Below are 21,497 nucleotides of genomic sequence, written 5' to 3'. Positions count from 1 at the left end.
AATGCTATATACCTTGGCAGCAGTATGTTAATAATCAGCAGATATTTTCTCACTTCCACTGAGAACCCTACTGATTTGGAAGACCAGTGATTCTACATGGAAGCTTGTTCTCCATCAGTGAACTGTGCCTCTTTCCTTTTTAAAAGGATTTTCCTCTTTTCCCTAGATTAGGGCCTATACTGTATCATTAATATAGCCAACTGCAGTCTTTCTAAGTTCTTTTTATTTTTCTCTAAACTAAAAAAAAATAGTGCAGGTTCCAAACTCTAGCATGGAAATTTTCTAAGTTAAGATGCAGATCCTCACATCGACATTGCAACACCAAGCTGAGAATCCCAGAGCCTGCGTAAAAGGACTGGCAGTGATATACCAAGGCAGTTCTAATTAAGGTTCAGATTCCTTATCTCTGGCCATTTTTGTTACTGATTACTAAATTTGGTGTTACACAACTTAATTACATTCCTTTGTGTAGCTATGACATCATCAGTAATATTAAAGGTAAAGTATTCACTTTCCTTTTTTCCCCTAATATTCTTTCTTATCTTTTTCTCCTCCTCCCCTCCTCCTCCTCTGGTTTTTTTCATGGGAAAAAATTATTTGTACAGTCTTCTTAATCCTGCTCTGAGTAATATTCATTCAATCAAGTTCTGGTTTTTAAAGACATGTATATTTTACTGAATTGCACTACTTGGAATTTAACATATTTAGAACAAAGATGGGTTTTTCATGCTCAAATAATAGCAAAAAGGATAATCCTTAGGAGATGGGAAAATATTGTTATTCCAGATTTAAGGACTGGATTTCAGAGATGTGTGACTTAACAATTTATGAGAAAATTATATATTTGGTTAAGCAGAAAGTGTCTTTCCCTTTGGAAAAAAATCTTGGATAGGCTTGGTCAACACTGAAAGCTTAGTTCTTAGTTGTTGTTTTTAAAGATTTAAAAGATCAGGTGAACTCTGGATATAGTTGAAATTAGTTTTTGTTTGCTTTTTTAAGTATTTTTTTGTTATATAAGAAGGGGAGGGAGGGGCACCAGTTCATCTTGGTGGTGGCTAGTATCATAGATCTCTCCCCAAAAATAAGATCTGTGCTGATAGGATTTTATATTTTATATCTATTTTATCTTTTTATTGATCTATTTATATTGTAATTTATATGTTTTAATTTTGATCTTATTGTAAATCGCCCAGAGTCCCCTTTTTGGGAGAGATGGGCGGTGATAGAAACTTGAAAAATAAATAAATAAATGTTTTCGTTTCTGTGTATGTTAAATTATTTTTATTTTATTTTAGAGATAGAGATAGAGATCGATAGAGATTAGATAGAGATGGAGATCCTTGCAGAAGACAAGACCAGGATTTTTTAAAAGTTTTTCTTTAAAGTGTGAAGCAAGATTAGGCACATATGATATCCAAAAATGAGGCTGCAGGCATCTACTTATGATCCATGTTTATTCAAAAATAAATCCTGTTTCACTGCCATGCACTGCAGTCTGGTATTGATAGACATATTAAAGGTGAGGTGAGATTGGCCCCATCACTCCTGGCCTTTCGGAGGAGTCTGAAGACCTGGTTCTGCTGCCTCGCTTGGGGTGGAGAGGGGAATAGATCTACATGGGGATGGCTGCTATAGACCACTCCTCCCACACTTGGACTGTTTTAGATTCTTTCGCCACTTGGACTTTTTATCTTTACCTTTATTTATATTATTTATTATTGTATTTTCATACTGTGTATTTTATGGTTGTTGTTTTTAATCGATTGTTGTAAACCGCCCAGAGTCCCCCGATGGGAGGAGATGAGCAGGGACAAATTAGATAGATAGATAAATAAACAAACACACACTCCTTCAAAACAAAACAAAACAAAACAAACAAAACAGGATTTAAGGAATCTTGACTGTATATAGGAAGTTTTAGGAGTATGGCAAGAAGAGTCTTAATTTTAACTGGGCCCCTGTTAACACTGTAACTCAGAACCAACACTGAATAAGTAGAATAGCAATATTCCATGAATGGACAAGTTTTCACTTTCTACTACCAAAACTGGGAAAGTCCTAACTGAACCATCAGTTTAAGAATAATAAAATCATAGAATTTGGAAGGTGCCATAGGGGTCATTTCACCCAACCTCCTTCTCAGTGCTTTATGTGCTTCTTGGCCCATAACGCTCATTTAAATGTAAGAAACTGCCTGTAGTCATACTGTTTATAAAACTGTTCTATCTAGCTCAATGCTAGGTTGATCACAGCTAACTAAATCTGTTTGGTCTTTCCCAATGCCGCAGCAGTGCCATTATAACTCTGCCCTTTCATATGCCTTGTTCTGCTTTTCTGTTGATTACCATCACATGGGAGCACAAAGGGGTAAGGCTTTGATTGCACTACAGGTAGTCCTTGCTTAACAACTACAATTGGGACTAGAATTTCAGTTGCTAAGCGAAGCCATCATTAAGCAAATCCGGCCCAATCTTATGACTTTTTTTGCAGCAGTCATTAAGTGAACCACATGGTCGTTAAGTGAATCAGGCAGTTCCCCATTGATTTTGCTCGCCAGAAGCTGGCCAGGAAGGTTGAAAATGATGATCATGTGACTACAGGATGCTGTGATGGTCATAAATGAGAACTGGTTGCCAAGTGCCCAAATTGTGATCGGTGGGGATGCTGCAACAGTTGCAAGTGTGAGACCTTAAGTTGTTTTTCCAGCACTGCCGTAAGTCTGAACCGTCACTAAACAAATGATTGTTCAGCGAGGACTACCTGTACACAGCTACCATCTTGCCTTCCTTGACCTCCCCCATGTACCCTACTGCTAAAGCCATTTAAATCCTAAGATTAGTTACCAGTGGAACATGGAATTTCATACACGGCCAACTCCATTTCCCTTGAAGTTGCTGCTGTATCAAGAACAGCTTCTTGACCATGAGTGTGCAGAAGTGTTTTGCAAAGAAAGCATATGCTCTGGGTATCATTAATAATATTTATTTTGGAAAAATATTTTAAAAATGAATTTCTTCATTAACAAAAACAGTAAAAAAAACCCTCAAATAACATTTTGCACAATATTCCATAAATACATTATATACAAACAAAAAAATAGTCACATAGACCCGAAGTGCCTTTGTACATATTTACCAAAAAAATTAAATTATTAAAAAAAAATCACAAAATACTCAAGCTTTACAAATACAGTATCCTGAAAATAATTTTTTTACAGATTAAAAAAAATAACATGCTTTCTTTCCCCACCTAATAAAAACACATTTTAGTATAAAAAAGGACAATAAAGGCAGTGTCTGTATCTCAAGAATCGACTGGCTCATAAGAATCCAAAATACACACTCCAGGCAGTGCACACTTCTTATGCAGGAATTCAGTCCGTTCATTTAAATACATATAGGAAAAAAGCAACTGGCCATAGTGCAATGATAAATCTTCATAAAAGGCAGTGCAACAGTTATCTTTGAACACAGAGCCTGACTTAGTGTCCATTGTGTATTATTTGCAGTCCCTTTTGCTAATTTCAGTAGAGAACCAGCTCAGCCTGAATTTAGTTTCTCAGCAGCAGTCAGCAAAGAAATCTTTCTCCCTTTCCTTGTTCAGCAGCATTCATTGGGGCATATCACCTCTGAAAATTGTTTCAAAACAACAATTTTGCCGTATCATCTTTCTTTTACACCTGCAAAGAGTTCAGAAGGGAGGCAGGGTGAAAAAAAAATCCAAGGACACCCGTTAAGCCATAAAAGGGTATTCATTTGATCACTGGGGCAATCAAGTATCTGCTCCAGATAAGGCACATTAAGGAAAGAGGTTTTACTCCCCCCCACCCCTTCAGTTCCTGTGTAGACAGGGGACTAATTTGATTGGACTGGACTGGAAGACTGAGGAATCTGTTCACCAGTTATAACTGTGATGATGATGATGATACCACATATTATTATGGGGAAGTTTCATAGTCTCATGGGCAGTAATTTGGAAGTTGCCTTACTAACTCACCCTACAAAGCAAATAAACCATAATTAGGGCTGCCATTGGAGCAAATTCAAAGAACAGAGTTGCATCAGAGGAAATGATCCAATTAGTGCAATTAGGTGGGAAACTTGATCAGCAGACTTGGGTTTTGAGCCTAGGAGAGAATATACCCACCTCTGTTGCTATGATGCATTCATCTTTCTCTTCTGATATAACATACACTGACTGGTACTTTGTGTCTTTTGAAGTGGAATATACCGATTCTGGCCGTTTCCTTTCAGATGTTTCACTGCAAAGAAAAAAATTCACATGAGGGGGCGGTTTCACGACCAATTTCAATACACCCATCGGGCAAATTAAAGCCCTGACCCATTCAGCCATGCCACTTTGCTACCCCCATACCTTTTGGGTTGTACGGTATTTCTCTCTTCTGCTTCCAAATCATACGTTTCACCTTTAGCTTCACATCTGCCATGATCCTCTTTAACAGTGTCCTCATGCTTGAGGTCATGGACCAAATTGTAATCCACTGAGGGGTATCTGGCTTTGTAGCCATTTTTGTCAGCATTTTCGCTGTGGAAGTCTATTTTCTTATTGGTGTTCTTAATCTGGGTGGCACCAATGACACTTATGGAAATGTCCTTCTCTCGCTGACAATTGGCCAGGTTGTTCATGGTCTCAACCTCACTCCTGCAGGCATCTTGCTGGGGCTGCTGCTTTTGCGTTTTGAGGCGAAAACAGACAACAATGGCGGCACAGCCCAGCAAGAGCATCAGGACTAGGATGATGCCAGCACATACTGCAATCCAAGGGAACTGGGAGCTCTGACCTTCCGTGTACTTCTCAGTGATGTCAACGACGACCGCCCCCTGAGGGGGTTCAGGAAGCAAGAACTGGCAATTGAGGCCCCCATACCCACGTGCGCATTCACACACGTAACGGTTGTTTCTTTCATGGCAAGTAGCCCCATTGTGGCAGGGACCATGTTCGCATTTGCTGACAGGAGTGCTACAGTTCTTCCCATTGTATCCAGGGGGGCAGGTGCAAGAATAGTCGTTGACTCCATCCTGGCAGGTCCCTCCGTTTAAGCAAGGAAAGGAAGCACAGTCGTCCACGTTATCATCACAGTGCCTTCCCGTGAAGCCAGCTTGACATTGGCATATGTAGGAATTCGTAAGATCAACACACTGAGCTCCTGCACAGTATTGGATAGGACAATGATAAATAGGGGGGACTGGTCACAGGGACTGACAGTGCTACTGATGATCTATTATCTTTGCATCCTATCCAAAGAGGAGGAAAGTGCTGCCTATTTCATCTTTACAACAAGCTTACAAAGAATAAGAGACAGTGACCACTCAAGGTCATCCACAATTTTTTGTGGATTCGTGAGGACCAGGATTTACAAAATCAGTACCTCAGAGCTTACTGTTATGGTGCTTTTTACTGTTGGCACAATGTAGCTGACTCTTTGTAATAACAGACCAGTCGGGAATGAATAAAGAGATGGCCCATTCTTCTAGTCAATCATATAGCTCATATGAAAATCAGCCTGAATATTTTGATGACTATTTTTATTTATTATTGGATGACTATTTTGATTACTGTTAAGGGAAGTTTCAATTATTCTAATGAATGGATGCTTGATGTGTTTAAAAATCAGGTCACTTGTCAGGCTGCTTTTATATGGTGGGGGGGTTGTACTTGATTAACATAATATTGTACAAGCAACAAAGAAGAGCCAAATAAGTGACCAAAAGCCTTAAAACAGAATAAAACAAAACCTTCAGGTTCCTTTAAGTACATAGCAGAACCATGTGGCAGCACTTATCCTGAACTGTGCCACCTCAGGCTATTTTTGTACACAATAGAAAAGAGGCTTTTTTTCATACATGAAACAAACAAACAAAATCTCCCAGGACATTGCAAAAATAAGATTATCTTTTTCCCCCTTAACTTCTTGTTTTTCCAGGACCTGTTCCCGCAACACTCTTAATTAGATCAAAGTGGGGGTTAATGTGTTATGGGAACACCAAAGAGGGGTTAATTGAACCATTTAACTAACTCAAAGGTTACATTTAGCTAAAATCAGACCCAGTCTTGCATAGAGTTAAAATAATTTCACTCTACTGTCACACTGTGGGAACACCAAATCCTAGTCAACTGCCCTATTTTGCACAAATACCTCGTGAACAAGAGTGGGAGGGAACATGCCCCTGAAAAGTTAACTTCTCCCTTACAAAAGGTACCATCAATGCTAACAGCACACAGTATTCCTTCCAAACATTGACCGCTGAAGTGCTCAAGCCTCCTTCATCGCTGCTTCTCCAGGCAAAGGGAAAGGAATACAGCTTTGCCAGTAGCCTTTGGGTTGAGGGGCTCAGGAAATCCCAAGCACTTCCTAAAGGCACTGGGTGGGATTCTGCACTTCCCAAATATGACTATTTGCTATGAGAATCCACCAGAAAACAAAGGACCAATGTGTAAGAAACTTCCAAATATGTAACTTTTCACCCAAAGATTAAAGTTGAGAATCCAAGAAAACATTGTCATTGCTTGCTTTAACTGAAAAGGATGAACCAACCTATCAGGTCAGTGTCATAGAATCTGGTATTTCAGGAATAGTTGACAGCAAGTCTCATCACCAATCAGATGGGCTGAGACCCAACACATCTAGTGGGCGCCATGTGGGGACTGGGGGCATTAGGCACCACATTCATAAGCACAGTATTTTTGCTGGAGAAGGGTGCTATGCAGTGCCATCCTAAAGGGCTCACTTAAGAGAAAATCTGGTGGTTATTTCCACATAAAGGCATATAGGCCTGCAATCTTACCAACTTGATTTCAGGGTCTTGTGACACATGTAGATTGGCAAATAAAGGCTGCAGACTTTCAAATGTTAAGTTAAAGAACAGAGAAGCCTCTAGGACTATCTCAGAGAAAGGGGATGGACAAATTTTAGTCTGGATGCACACTATTGCACAGTGACTGGAACATTCTAGCTATATTGATTTTAGTTATATTGATTTTAGTTTTCATACTGACATTTTGTATTTAGGTTTCTTTTTGGAATCTGCCTTGAGCCTAGTTTGAAAAGGAAGAAACAAATAAACTGACATATAACTCAGCTTTTCTGAATCTGATGCCCTCCAACTATGTTGTACCTCATCTCCCATAATTCCTCAACCGGCATGCTCAGTGGTGGCTGAATTGGGGAACTTTAGGAATTGAAATCCAACATGGCTAGAGGAAGCTGGGGAAGGCAGATAAAACCACTCAGGAATGTTATCACAAAAATGCCATTCATATTAAATGCATCCCTCTCCTTAAGAAATGCCAAAGTAAATTCTCCAAACAGGAGAGCAACGGATTGGTTTCTCTGGAGTTCTTACCAGTTTGGCAGTTTTATAATAGGCTGCATAACAGTTTCAGAATTGCTTCAGAATCACTGAACAGTGTGAGGCTTCCTCTGAACTGATGACACCCACCCACAACCTGTTGCTTCTCTCCCACAGAAACCAGTGTGGCTTAGCAGTGTTCAGCTCTGCTTGGATCTCTCTCTTCCTCCATTAAATCAAGACCTCACATTATAGCATGTCTAGTGAACTGCACTAAGAAGTTTACTGACTTCCCCTTAGAAGTTAAGTGAACTGCAGCAGGAAGGTCATTCATTTCCCATGGATGTTTATGGCAACCTGGCTATAAAACTGAATGGGTGATCAAATGCAGGTACCAATTTGGCTTACCATTAGCACAAGGACTGGAGCTGCAATAGTCAATTTTCTTTTCGCAGTTAAATCCAGAGTAACCCACTGGGCAACGGCAACTATATCCACCTTCAGGGTTGTCTGTACACCGTCCTCCATTGAAGCATGGCCCATCAGCACAAGTCATTGCACCCAGCTCACAGTTTTTACCATAAAAACCAGGTGGGCAGGTGCAGGAATAGCTGTTCTCAAGGTCCTGTTGAAGAAAGACCCACCCTATTTAGGAATCTTTACTTAACGATTTAGGAATCTATTTTTAAATTCCTTAACAATTTAGGAATCTATCTTAACTATTTAGGAATCTTTACTTAACGATACTTGATTGGAACAAAATGCTCTTTTCAGACCAATTGTAGCAGTAATATTAACTTACAGTACAACTTCCTCCATTCTTGCAAGGGCTGATATCACATTCATTGATTTCAATCTCACAGTTGGAACCCGTGTAACCAGGACGGCAAGAACAGGTGTAACTTCCTTGGCCCGTGTTGGTACAAGTGGCACCATTTTTGCAAGGCTTATGGTGTGTACAGTAATTAAGATCTGTAGTTGACAAGAAAAAAGTTACATCCATAAGAGTCCCTGTGGCTCTGCAAGGACACTGCATCATTTAATTCAAGAAAGACCCAAGCCTAGAAAACTGGACTGTATTAAAGTTAGAAATTAAGAACTTACCCTGGTTACAGAAAAGACCACCCCATCCTTCCTGACAATTGCACTGCCAAGGTTGTTGACAGGTACCGTGAAGACAACCCGGGTACCGGATGCATTCATCACAGTAGCGCCCTTGCCAGCCAACACGGCATCTGTGAAAATAAATTTTAAACAATTCTAGTACAGGCAGTCCTGTCACAGACTGCAAAAATTTATTTGAATCAAACTAAGCAAAAATCAAACTTCTTAAGAACATTATACTCTTTGCGGTATCATTGACCTCATTAAGCTCAGATGCTTTTTCACTATCTGAAACACTTGTAGGTATGTTAACACACTCTTTGATTTTTGTTGTCCTTATTCCCAAGTTCAAGATCTTCTGCTGGTAGCCTTGGTTTATTATCAATCACTTTTATAAATCATCCTTCTTCCAAGAAGATAAGGATGCTAATCCCATTTAATCTCCACAGTAACTCTGCAAAGAAGATTATGCTAACAGAGAGACTGACTTCCCAAGGGCCATATATTTTCATAGTTCATCAGAGAGACATAGACTTCCCTGCTTGACTAAAACACACCCACTCTCCCCTTACTGTGATTCCAGTAATCACTCCCACAAACCGCCATCTAATTATTCCATCCAATTAATTATCATTCTTCCATGATTTCAAAAGGCTAGATACAAGGCACAGTGCATCCATTATGGCTGAAGCTAATGTGCTCCTGCTAGACAGTAAGCCCCATTCAACTCCTTCTTCTAAATATCCATAAATTCTGGACCGATGCTTTGGCTTCCTCTTATGTGACTTACCCTGCCACTAGGCAAGAAGTAATGCAGGCCTGAAAATAATCAAATCTGGGATTCTCAAATGAAGTTGAGAGGCAGAAGGAGGGGGTGGGCGCAGGAGAAAGAGAGGTGTGGAAACTTACTTGCATTCTCCAGGCTTGTCACAGAATCCATGCTGGTCATCACACCCTGGCAAGCAAATTGCTGCAAAACACAAAGAAACCAAAATATATGCATAAGCCTTTTGGAGTCTTGTGGGCTTAGGTCAAACTCCTTTCATGACAGTCGAGTTGGTGACAGCAGCTAAATGAATCTCCGGAGCTTGCTAAGAGTATTGGTCGTGCTTAGTAACTGAAGGCTTTACTTATCACCAGGAATGAACATTCCCTTTAATACAGTTGCACACAAACAAAAGAAAGCACACAATAACTCCCTTCCGCACAAAATCCCATCCGCCTTTTCTTCCCAGTAAGGGTCAGAAGTCCTATCCCCCCCACCCCCATTCAATACCACAGCTCCTCCTCTTGGTATCCTCAGCATCCTCAGAAAGTATATGAGAGTGTGTGTGTGTGCGCATGCATGCACAGATAAGGATAGACAGCTGGTGTGCAGGGTGCCAGCCGGGACAGCTGCTCCATTGTCTATTCTCTCCCAGCAGCTGCCCCATTGCAACAATACCCCAACTCCTTACAGCCAATCGGAGCCAAGATGTGCTTTCTCAACAGCCTATCCCTGCCCAGATCTAATCTATGGCACGCGCATGATTTCTGGGCAAAGGGGGAGGGTTTTTCTTATTCAAATAATTAAGTCTAAAGTTCTTTCACACACACCCCCAAAAGGAAGGAGGGGGAGTGGAGCCTGAAGTACACAGACGTAGGAAGGAGGTAAGCAGGCCAGCAGGAGGGAGGTTGGGAGCAGAGCGGGAGGGAAGACTTCTGCTCATTACTTTGCCTGGTTATGGAACTCATTAAGCAGGCACTGTGAGTTTTAACCCCACAAAGCAAGCCAGAGACAATGACAAGCCCAGAAGGAGAAACAGAAGACGCAGAAGAACAGGGCTGATCATCAGATTGTTAAAAGGGGAGGTAGGGCAAGAGGGAGAGAGAGAGAGAGAAGGAATGAATGGGGGCAAGTGTGCAGACGAGACAAGCTTGCCAATTTTGGGACAGGCTTTTGGGTTGACATCATTTCCCCCTCCCCAACCCCACCAAGCAAATGCACCATGCATTCTAACAACTTGCTCACAATACTCAGAATTTTGGAAAGAAAAGCAGGAAGGGTTCAGAGGGATTCCTTTCTTCAGTTGCTTCCAATACCTTATTTCTCATCTCCTCCCCTAAACCTAAATTAAAGGGGGCTGCAAGCACTGGATCATGTTACATGTAAGTTTTCTTACTAACTTGACCCCTAAGCAGTTCAGAATCATGCTGGCCCTCCTGCCAAAGGGTAGACATTGGGCCTATACAAAGTAGCTTCTCTGCACCTTGAGGCATCCCCTTGATCTGGACCATTGCAGCATTCATTAAGGCAGCATCCTAATTGGGAAAACCAAGTGACTCCACTTTGACACATCAAATGGAAGCATACAACCAGGCCAGCTCAATTCAGTTGGCTGCTTCCCTCCGCTGGAAAGAGGCCTCTGAATAAACAGAGCAGGCCCTCTTAGGGCCTGGATTAAAATGGCCAACTGTTCTGATTCATCACTTTGAAGAAAAGAGACATTTCAATTTAGTGCTTTGCCAAAGCACTTTGATCAAAGCTTCATCCAGCTGAAGTTCCCCTTCAAATCTCTGCACAACTCCAGTAGATGTTGGGCCTATGAATCCATAACACTGTTTTATTTATTTTTTGTATTTCCTCCAGGAGCTCAAGGCAACATACATCATAAACACCCCTTTGGCTTTTATTCATAACAATAACTCTGCGTAGTAGGATGGGCTAAGAGAGAGCGATCAAAGTCACCCAAGGAATTTGCATGGTTCAGGATGGAGTCAAACCTGGATCTCTCCAGTTCCTAGTCCAGTACCTTAGCCATTATGCCATGCTAGCTCTCAATAGTGACAATCACACTGGATATGGCTTATCATGATAGCCAGAATCTAGAGAGTAAATTGAGGCATACAGTGAAGACCTGAGATGTCCAGTGAGACTTTTTTCACTTATTTTTCCTGCCCTGACTGCACCACCACCTCTTAAACACTATCCCACCAGCCTAGGTATCAAGCAACTTTTAACCCCAAGGGGCTTCCTGAAGAGACTTTTTTCTCCCAAAAGAACAGAGGTTTTCATGCTAAATCATAATCTATTTCAGAAAGTCTGTGAGTTCACAGAATGAAGGAATTCTTTTTAAGAAGCAAAGATACATAAGGATAGCTCCAAACTCACAAGGGCTGGCTGGGCACATCTGAAAATTAATGAAATAATATAGGACTAAATTGGGAGGAGGGGCAAATTCCATTAAGTAGAGGTACCAACATTACTTAATTCTGCTAAGCGGTACAAACCTAAAACCTCCTGAGAATAAGAATTAATCATACAATTCCTTGGATTCTGGCCAGTATAGCCCTTGGCTGTTTTTCATGTTATTTATGATCCACGCGGGCTAGGTAAGTATATGAGTGCTTACTTGTTCTCTTCCCCAGATATTTATATTTGTAGCTATGTCCCTGTAATGCAGCCAGTGTGTGACTTTGAATGAAGACAGTCTGGTACAAGGTTAGGCCACCTGATGCCCTCCAGATGTTTTGAGCTACAGTTCTTATAAACAGCAGCTAGCGTAGAAGATAGCCAAGAATTCTGGAAGGTGTAATCCAAATTACTGGGAAGCAGCTCCGGGTTTAATTGGATATATTTTGTAACTTTACTTTCCTGAATTTCACTATCACTATTGACATTTAATAAAACTGCCAGAACTCGAGAGATTTCAAAAATGATAATTCATTAGCAAGGTAAACCAAATAGATCCATCTAATTCCCTCTATTATTCACTGAGTATGTCCAACAAACTGAGCAACTACATGCATCAAAATGTAGCTGTTTGATTTAAGAACAGCATTACTGACAACCCACTGAAATCAAGGGCCAAACATCCATTGATTTGGGGGATCTTCCCTTTTATAAGTTAACCCCTTTCAGCACTTCCCTGGTGTTCCTGTCCTAACAGTCAGGAACCACGCTGAGACGAGGAGTAGGTCTCTAGTGTTTATTGCTGCTACATAAGACAGAAAATCCTAACAAACTGAAGAAGCGTGGGAAAAACCCAGACAGATAAACCCCAAAAGTCAAGGCGGGTTTGATCTGTGTCTCTTTGAATGGCTGCTTAACTCCTCAGTACTATGCATGCGTTTTCCCCCCTGGATAGGGGCCCCCTCCTGCTCGCCATCAGTACTCATGACAGTTCCCCTATGTTAGTTTCTTCTCCTCCCATTGTTATAGTGATTTGGTCTTTCAGAAGGAAGGATAGTCTCAAATAATATTAAAATGCCAAGTACAGAAAATGAGGGAGGGGGTTGCTGTTGTTTATAATAACTATTCCAAATATCAGATTGCAACAAGGTACTTACTAAGCCACCCAGATATCACCGAGCTATGTGCTAAACCAGTGTTTCTCAACCTTGGCAACTTTAAGATGCGTGGACTTCAACTCCCAGAATTCCCCAGCCAGCCATGCTGCCTGGGGAATTCTGGGCATTGAAGTCCACACATCTTAAAGTTGCCAAGGTTGAGAAATCCTGTGCTAGACAGTAAGTGAAAGAAATGGGTGGGGAAGGGGGATAAAGTTAAGAAAAGGGGAAAAATTAGACACTTTGTTTACTATCTAACCTGTTGAACAATTCTGGAGAACCTGAAAGCTTATCAGACCATCAAAAATGTCTGTGACATTTTTGATGGTCTGATAAGCATACCATCCAAAAGAAACATTGGAATGCAGATGCAAGCTAGAAGGACTTACTGAACGAAGAACTGCCTTCTTTGCTAGTAACAGAAGTAAATGCTTGCAAGAAGAAAAAACTGATAGGACAGCTAAATTGTGGTAACCATTTTGATGCATGTAGCTGCTCAGTTTGTTGGACATACTCAGTGAATTATAGAGGGAATTAGATGGATCTATTTGGTTTACCTTACTAATGAATTAACATATAATACGGCCCTTTGAAGGGTTTGTAACCTTAATGTCAGGGTTGTCAAAGACATTTTGCCACCTGAGATGAATGACAAGATGCCATTATCTTCCTTTGCCATTTGCAGAAGCCAACAAGATGCAGCAGTATTTGAGACAGCGAGTTAGTTTAGTCCAGCATTCAGAGTCCTCTCCCACAGCAGAAGAGAGCAGCTGAGGAGCCTAAGAGAAGCAGCAGGAGCACTGGCACTCCTACACATCCCCCGCCCCCACTGGTCTTCACCCGAGGAATCTCCTCATTACGCCTATGGTATAGCTAGCCTCATTTAATCTCCATTATAAAACAAATGTATTCATATTTATTCAAGAGAAAAGTTATGGTCTTCAAGAGACTTTGTTCTATAGCAGATTTGTTTAAGCTGACATGGAGCATGTGTGTGCATTTCTTTACCTTTTTGCATTCACCGAGTAATAAATAGCAGTCAGGCCCACAAACAAAATAATTTGAGTGAAGTGTTGCTCTGATTCTCCAATGGCCATTGTTCTACTGATCAAGATAGAATATGAGATTCTTCATTTGTTGAAAGATGGAATGAGGATTCTTAAACACTACCAACTTTTTCCAAAGCTTCTGTATCAGCCTTCCCCAATGTAATGTCCTCCAGATGTGTTGGACTTCAACTCCAAGAATAGCTATGGTGGTTGGGAAGTACGGAAGTTGACAACCAAAACTGCTGGAGGATACTAAGTTGAGGAAGCTGTTGTACATAGTTTTGCTGATGCGTTATGAAGAAAACCTTGAACTTAAGATAGGATCCTAAATTTTGGAGAGATTTGTTTTGTTTCACTTGCAGTTTCAAAGAACAGGATCCAGCCATGTTAAGCACTTGCAATCCTCACAGTTTTTAGTGGGAGAACACAACTTTCCCAGCAAAAACCATGGGAATTTAAACTGCTTAATACTTAATAGATCTGTGCATATTTCAAAAATTATGAAGAATTGTTTTGGATCTTGCAGCATCTCTCTGCTATTCATTATAATAGCTTGACTTTTTTCAGGGTTCTATGAAAATTTGAAAACAGATGTTTGTTTTAAGGAATCAGCTCATGAAAGTTAAGGCAACTCTAAAAACAAAGAGACCTTTTTTTTCAGTCAGGCTCTTTCTTCCAAATCACTCTTAAGAACAAACACAGCCTTAAGACATAATGTTAGCTGGACTGTGATCATAGTTTTGTAAATAATGAACCATGTTTACAGGCCTTTAATCTTTTTTCCCTTTAAGTGAAGTCATCAAACTACTGATATAATTAGTATGATATAATGATATTGTTTTTATCATTAGTATGTGTTGGTTTGCCTCATTTCAGGATCAAATGCTATTCATGTTTAATTTGATCCTTGCCCCGTGTATTAATGAGTACAGATTCATGGCTATATGTGTGTGGGGGGGGTAGTATTTTTTTATTTGCATTGATTTACTTCTTAGCATTTGGACATGGAAATGGGCTATACCAACAGACAATCTCCCATGGGCAGCAACCATCATTTTGTCCAATAGGAACGAGAGATCATTTCACTGATTACTCATTGAATGGGGCATATTTGGATTTATGCAAGAATAATCAGATTTAACAGAAGATGAGAAAGGAAGGTGACGTTTTCATTTGTGGATACTCACGGTCAGTGCAGTACTGTCCCTTCCAGCCTGGGTTGCAGACCTTCTCCCCACGCTCTCCACAAGTGAAGTGGCCAAAGGCATCATCCCGAGGGCGACAAAAGACAGAACAGCCTTCTCCATAGTAATGCTCATCGCACACAAATCGGTAGGAGTATTTGAGGTCCGTACGACCACTGCTATGCAGGTCACTGGACCATTCTTCCCCAACAGTCAAATGCCTCTGGGTAGCCAGGCGGCTAATGAGACGCTCTGGATTCTCTGCAGAGGACAGGGTTCGGTAGGATAGGGAAATGGAATAACAACACAGCTCATTAAATGAAAAAAGTGAGGATACCACTGGAGACTTACAGTAGAAGATCTTTGGGAGGGATGGGGTATTTTGAAAACGTGTGTGCAGAAGCCCGATATTTAGGCACACAGGCCCCAGAATTCTATTGGACTTGACCTCTAGCCAAGCAGCTGAAGATCACAGTGGAGAATAAGCCGACTGAACAGACAATCAGATTTGCAGGAATGTGTAAAATGGCCTTCCCAACCTGATGCCTTCCAGGAGTGCCAGACTGTTTTCCCCATCATGGAAAGACAGCATGGAAGTCATGCGGTAGGAAGGCACCAAGTTAAGAAAGGCTCCTGAATACCACTTGGGAAAACACTATTTACCTGTACTGAGGTCATCAGGAGAGTCAGTGTGCAGAGCTTCAATGATGAGAGAGAAAGTGCCCTGGACAATACAGAGAACGGAGAAACAATGAATGTGAAGGCCTGCAGTCAGCAGAATAATATGATCACAGGAGACTCCAGCCACAGCAGTCAGCATGATCCCCTGACTCAGGCCTCTTTTTTTTTTCCCCTCAAGGAAATGGCAGCACTTTTTGAAAACTTGCTTCCTGGCCTGTTTTTTCAGCCTGTTCATACAGGATATGGTGTTAAAATGGAGCAGAGAGGGGAAACGGGGAGGGGCTGGGAAGAGCCATGATCGCCAATCCTCCCCCCTCTGCTTTGCCTCCCAGCACTGACAAGTAATGAATAGCCATGAGGGATGGCGGGGGTGGGGTAGGATGGGGGGGGTGTATGCTAGAAGAGTATTGGGCCGAACTGGCAACCACACCGGTCTTTCCACAGTGGGCAGACAAGGGGAGTGGATTTACACTCAGATAATCCGCCAATCCTGCCTTCAGCGTTTCCTTCAGTGGACTGGCTGCTAGTGATGCACGGACATCAACTGTCAACTTGCCACTGCCAAATTGCAGGCTGCGAAAGCTTTTGCATTTCTAGTGGCAGAGTTTCAGCACGCCATACAATCTAAAGCAGTGTTTCTCAACCTTGGCGACTTTAAGTCATGTGGACTTCAACTCCCAGAATTCCCAAGCCAGCATATGGAATTCTGGGAGCTGAAAGTCCACACGTCTTATAGTTGCCACAGTTGAGGAACCCTGATCTAGAACCGTAGAGCAATGATGCTCCCTTAAAGGAAAGAACCACCTCTGGCTCAACAGCATTGGTAACCTGAGTGTTCAGCTGCAATGATCTCTGAAGCACCAGGAAAGTAGTCACCCAGCTGAAGGTCTTGAGAAAGGCAGGGCGAGGGAGAAGTCCTAGGTTTGCGAACCAGATACCCATGTTGATTACACCACCGAAGGCAACCTGGTGCACTCCAGGTGTTTCAGATTTCCACTCCCATCAACTACCGCCAGCAAGGCCAATGGAGTGAACTGCAGGAACTGTAATCCAAAACATCTAGATCAGGGTTTCCCAACCTTGGCAACTTTAATCTGTGTGGACTTCAACTCCCAGAATTCCCCAGCCAGCCATGCTGCCTGGGGAATTCTGGGCGTTGAAGTCCACACACATTAAAGTTGCCAAGGTTGAGAAACCCTGATCTAGAAGCTACACTGTTGCCTGCTCTTACATTACAGCATCCAAACAGGGGGCTTCTAGCGTTTAAAATGGGCGCACAGCTGTTCCTTTTTACTTCCTTTCCTTTGGCAAAAGGAAAAATAGAAGAGGAAAAAGAAAAACAAAGGGAAAGGGGGAAAAAACAGCACTGGAGGTTGGCCAAGGCAAAATGACATCTGAACCCACATAAAATTCTGTCAATAAGGGAGGAAAACTGCCCAATAAAAGCCTCACGTGGAAGCTCCTTCGGTATGACTTGACCTGAAATAAATTGGATGCCTTGGTTCTGAACCCAGAATCTCCCCATTAAGTGCATTCTCAAGAGTGTCATTAAAGAGTTCCACCCTCTGGAAAGACTAAAAATAATCCATCCTCTCTAGGTTTCTGGACTATGCATTTTCCATTGTGAGCATCCATTTCCTAATCTAGACAGAATGGCATTCCAAGGTCATTTCCTCACTAGTGATTTATAGCATTTTGCAGTGTAATCCCACCATAGATCACCAAAGCCAATCTATCAGTAATGGGCAGGCTTTTTACCACTGCCAAGATGACTGAGTTACATCATAAATCCCTACTGAGAAGGTAGCTCTCATCTATATCTGTGACCAAAGAAACAGAGAGGCACTGCCATTTCCAAATATTTGACATATTCTACCACTGCATATAAAAATGCCACCTGATTACAGATTAGCAATATGCCTCCTTGATGTGGCCTTCCGTCAAGTCCACCCTCTTGCATGCACATGCAAACCTCCCCCCTCCGCCCCGGGGCCCTCCTAAGGGGCTCCGGCAATCTTACCGGCCAGGTGAAGCCGAAGGGGAACCGGATGGGGTTGCTGAAGGACGGGTCGCTGCTGCTGCTGCTGCTGCTGGCGGCGTTATCGGGGACGCTGAATGAGTTGGCTCCAAGAACCGGAGTGACGGCGCTGCCGTAGGTACAAGGCGGCTCAGGGGACACGCTAGCTTGGTAGTGCTTAAGGCACACGCGGAAGAAAGTTTTGCAGTCGCACTGTTGCAAGCCAGCCGGGGCGCCAGCGCTGGGATTAGCGGAGCCCAGGCCCTCTCGGCAGCAGTTGCGGTTGCCCAGAAGCCCTTTCTTATTGACAAACTCCTGCAGCTTCAGCTCGAAGACGCCGGAATTCCAAACCTGCGGAGAAGGGGCGCGGGGAGACGGCACAGGGTTAGAGGCTGGAGCGTCGAGGGTTGTTCGGGGCAGCGCCGCGCTCGGTCCAGGATCGCCTCGAAGGGGCGGAGCGAGTGGATCAATGAAAGTTCTGCCGCCGCGGCGCTCCAGGCGGACAGCGGCGCTCGTTCGACGCGCCCCCCGCCGCGCATAATGGGCAACCTCCCGCCGAGTCAATCGCGGAGGCTGAATTGTCCGTGGCGAAGCGCCCAGTTGAGGGCCACCCAGCACCTCGCGACGCTCCGACAGGGGGCCAACGCGCGGCGGAGCGCACGTGTCCCAAGTATCGCAGTCCCGGGAATGCCGCAGGCCCTGAGAGCCCGCTCGAGCCGCGCTTTCCTCCACGAGAACACGGAAGCTTCTCGTGCGGAAGCGGCTCTCGCGCCCTCTTCTCCCGAGGGAGAAGGACAGGCGCGGTCTTCCGACGCTTTTCTCCGCGCATCCCACCCCAACCTTCGCCGGGCCTGGAAGGGTGAGCGCCGCTGCGCTCCCAGAGAGGGGCCAACTTTCTTTGGTGGTGGAATTCCAGAGCCCCGTCGGCAGGCGCACCCTCTGCCTCCCCGCACCCCGAGGCTTACCTGGCAGGGAAACTGAAGCACGCAAAAGACAAGTAAAGCCAGCGTGGACCGCCCTCCCATTTTGGCAGGGCTGGTGGAGCGGGGGGAGAGGTCTGGGCTTCTCTTCTTGTCCCCCGCTTTCCTGTCCAAAGGAGGAAACGGCAAACCAGGACGAGCTTCTGTCAAGTGGAGGGCTCCGGACGGTTCTCCGCTCCGAGCCTGGCCGGAGGAGGATTAGAGTGAAGATTTATTCGTTTGGAGTCTCTCTCTCTCTCTTTCTCCCCCCGCGACCCCCCTCGTCGATGCGTTTCAGATACGCCCTTTAGTTGACTGACAGATCTTGTTTTAAGATGAATTAGGCTCAAGGAAAGAACTACCCTCCTCTTGGCTTCCCCCTCCAGATACAGTTCTTGGCGCTTTGGTTTTCTTGTTCCAACCAAAGCAAAGGAGAGAAAAGCCACTTAATTCCCAGGGACGAAGAAAAGGCTTCCCAAAGCAGATTAAAATAATCAACGATCTGGAAATCCCTCAGGGGACGAGAAGATAATTCCCGTTGGCTTCAGGCGAAGAGTGGCGATTTGGGGGGGGGGGGGTGCGTGTGTTTACTTTTGCGGAGGGATTGGCGATCACGCACAAGCAGCCGTTTTCAAATCCCCCAAGGTTTGCTGGTCGCCACTTTCTGGCAATGAATTCCGATCGATGTGTTCCCTTTTTTTACAAAGAAATCCAAGCCTTTCCCCCCGCAAAAATACTGGCAAAATGTTGCTTCGTTGGTTTCCAAAGTCGATGGCTGGCGGTGCCCGCGTTAATGTCTGCTCTCCGCTTTAGTCAGGGGTGAGCTTTGCTTTCGCCTTGGAACTGCCTGCTGGATTGGGGCGAAATTTCCCCCCTTTTTTTTCTTTTTCTTTTTTTTTCGGTTTTTTTTCGGTTTTTTTTTATTTTTTTGCTCGCTGGCTTGCTCTGTAAGCGCTAGGGATCTGCCTGTGTTCGGGCGCCTGCCTGCCTTATATCTCGCCGGCCGCCTGCATGGCTAATGAGATGCAAATGAGCAGCCCCCCAATCTGGCTAGAGCGGTCACAAAGGAACCACTTTTCCAAGCCTTCCTCTCAATGGATCACCAAATGGTCAGTGAGCTGTAAAATGGGCAACCCTCGTCCTCTTCCCCTCCCCTCCAGCTCCCACCAAAAAAAAAAAAGGCGGGGGGAACTGATTTCCATTCCTGCAAATTTGGTAACCTCGAGAATCAACCTTCCCCGCCACATGTGCACGCTTGCTCTTCTGCTTTCCGAGTGCAGCCTCGCCCTCGCGCACTCTCCTCTGAACATGAAAAATATAGGAACCCTGACGCTTCAAGCAACGGAAAGCGGCGAGATTTGGAACGTCTTAAAGTGTGCATATGTATTAACGTGCCCACAGTTCAACTTTTCCTTTTTGGTTTTTTTCTTAAACATAGTCTGCATGAATGCGTAAGCCCACCCATTGCCCTTTCCAAACCTCTAGCCTTTTCGACGATGTTGGATTACAGTTTGACCCAAAGTGATGGGAACTGTAGTACAACGCATCTATAGAGCGCAGATGAGCTTCTTACGCTGGGAATCAGCGTCTCCTGAACTCTGTATTTTTGAGGTTTTATCATGTCCCAGTGTGGGAGAAACAGGACAAGGGAAGGAGACGCGAATTCGGGAGACGTGGACGCAGTCAACCTTTAAAAAGAGTCGGAGTACAGGCTGTTGCTTTTTCAAAGGCGCTTCCACCCTCGGCTGCTTGTGCTACGAAGTTTGGGGATCCTAGAGCCAGGGGCGGTGAATTGGATGGGAAGCTTCCAAAAAGTCCCTGCGCTCTTTTCCTGGATCCTTACGCGCAATAAACCCCGAAGACTTTCAGTTGCAAACAATCCGGGAAAGACTCTCGCCTTGTGTTAAGTTCCAAGAGGGGGAGAAGTGGGAGGGACGGGGGAAGTTTGGCTGGGTAAACAGTCTTGCTTTTTAAAGACCCCAAAAGAAGCTCTTTCAGTCCCTCGCTCCAGCCCCCCCCCTTTCCCTTTCCCCTGAATTCTTGGCGAACTTGCAACGTTCAAAGCCCCAACTCCATTTCTTCTCTCCTTCTCTCCCCGTGCCTTTGGCTGTCTCTTTCTGCCTTTTTTCTTCTCCGAGCGTACTTTTTGTGTTGTGTGCGTGTGTGTTTAACGTGAGTTCGGTGTGGGTCGTTCGCGTGGCTGTCATTAAGGCAGTTTGTTATTATGGGAGGCCTGCATCAGTTGGCGCTTTGTGCCCTCAGCTGTATGGTAATGTGGACAAGCACCTGCTCTCTGCACAATGCAGCCGGGAGAAAGAGCTCCCCTCAGCGCACGCTACTGACTCTACAACAATGTGCGCCCATTTTAAAAAGAAATCCCTTTCCACGACCTTCCTTCCCCTCCCTCCCCACCTTATCCGAAAGGAGGAAAAAAAACTGTGTGCCAATCTTTACCTTAGTTTTTCCTTCCCCCTCCCCTTTTAACACATCTATCAACACGGGAGCTTTTATGTTGGTTAAAATGCACGCACGTGGAGAAATAAACGCTGTGCTATCGGAGCAAAATTTAGCAAGTCTCCCTTCCTGGAATCGAGAACGTAGGAAGAACGAGGCAACAGCAACGCCGGGAAGTTGTCGTTGATAGGGAAAGAAAGGATGGTGAGCCTCGTTGCAAAATCCCTCCGCGAACAGGCAGTTTTAGGGCAGCCCTAACTATCGGCGCAAATGGCATTTGAATTGCTAGAGATTCCGGGGCAGCTTGCGCTGGTGAGCAAGAGGAGCTCCCTGTAGGTATGGCCTGCTGTATATCTTTTATGGCCGCTTTATGGGTTGCGAACGGCCTTTCCCATGATAAAATGCGACTT

General features: G+C 43.9%; 1 protein-coding gene across 1 annotated transcript; it reads right to left on the bottom strand.

The window, feature by feature from the left end:
• Nucleotides 1–2,966: 2,966 nt before the first annotated feature.
• Nucleotides 2,967–19,695, bottom strand: DLL1 (delta like canonical Notch ligand 1). The gene is made up of 11 exons (XM_063307333.1): nucleotides 18,640–19,695; nucleotides 17,678–18,025; nucleotides 15,640–15,700; nucleotides 14,980–15,237; nucleotides 9,324–9,384; nucleotides 8,415–8,545; nucleotides 8,113–8,282; nucleotides 7,719–7,935; nucleotides 4,375–5,167; nucleotides 4,147–4,261; nucleotides 2,967–3,679 (listed from the first exon to the last, which is right to left on the bottom strand). The coding sequence occupies exons 1-11, from the start codon at nucleotides 18,697–18,699 to the stop codon at nucleotides 3,674–3,676; spliced, it is 2,220 nt and encodes a 739-aa protein (XP_063163403.1). The 5' UTR covers nucleotides 18,700–19,695; the 3' UTR covers nucleotides 2,967–3,673.
• Nucleotides 19,696–21,497: the final 1,802 nt, after the last annotated feature.

Source organism: Candoia aspera, chromosome 1 (assembly GCF_035149785.1).
Source record: "Candoia aspera isolate rCanAsp1 chromosome 1, rCanAsp1.hap2, whole genome shotgun sequence".
NCBI classification, from domain to species: Eukaryota; Metazoa; Chordata; class Lepidosauria; order Squamata; family Boidae; genus Candoia; species Candoia aspera.
This window is presented reverse-complemented; position numbering and strand designations above follow the sequence as displayed.

Bases quoted from the DNA above. Each gene is read 5' to 3' on its own strand.
- DLL1 (XM_063307333.1), bottom strand. From the start codon at position 18,699: ATGGGAGGGCGGTCCACGCTGGCTTTACTTGTCTTTTGCGTGCTTCAG. The intron at 15,701-17,677 runs GTAAGATTGCCG...TGTATTGTCCAG, and splicing joins CCTTCGGCTTCACCTGGCCG to GGCACTTTCTCTCTCATCAT. The intron at 15,238-15,639 runs GTAAATAGTGTT...TGTCCTCTGCAG, and splicing joins TCCTGATGACCTCAGTACAG to AGAATCCAGAGCGTCTCATT.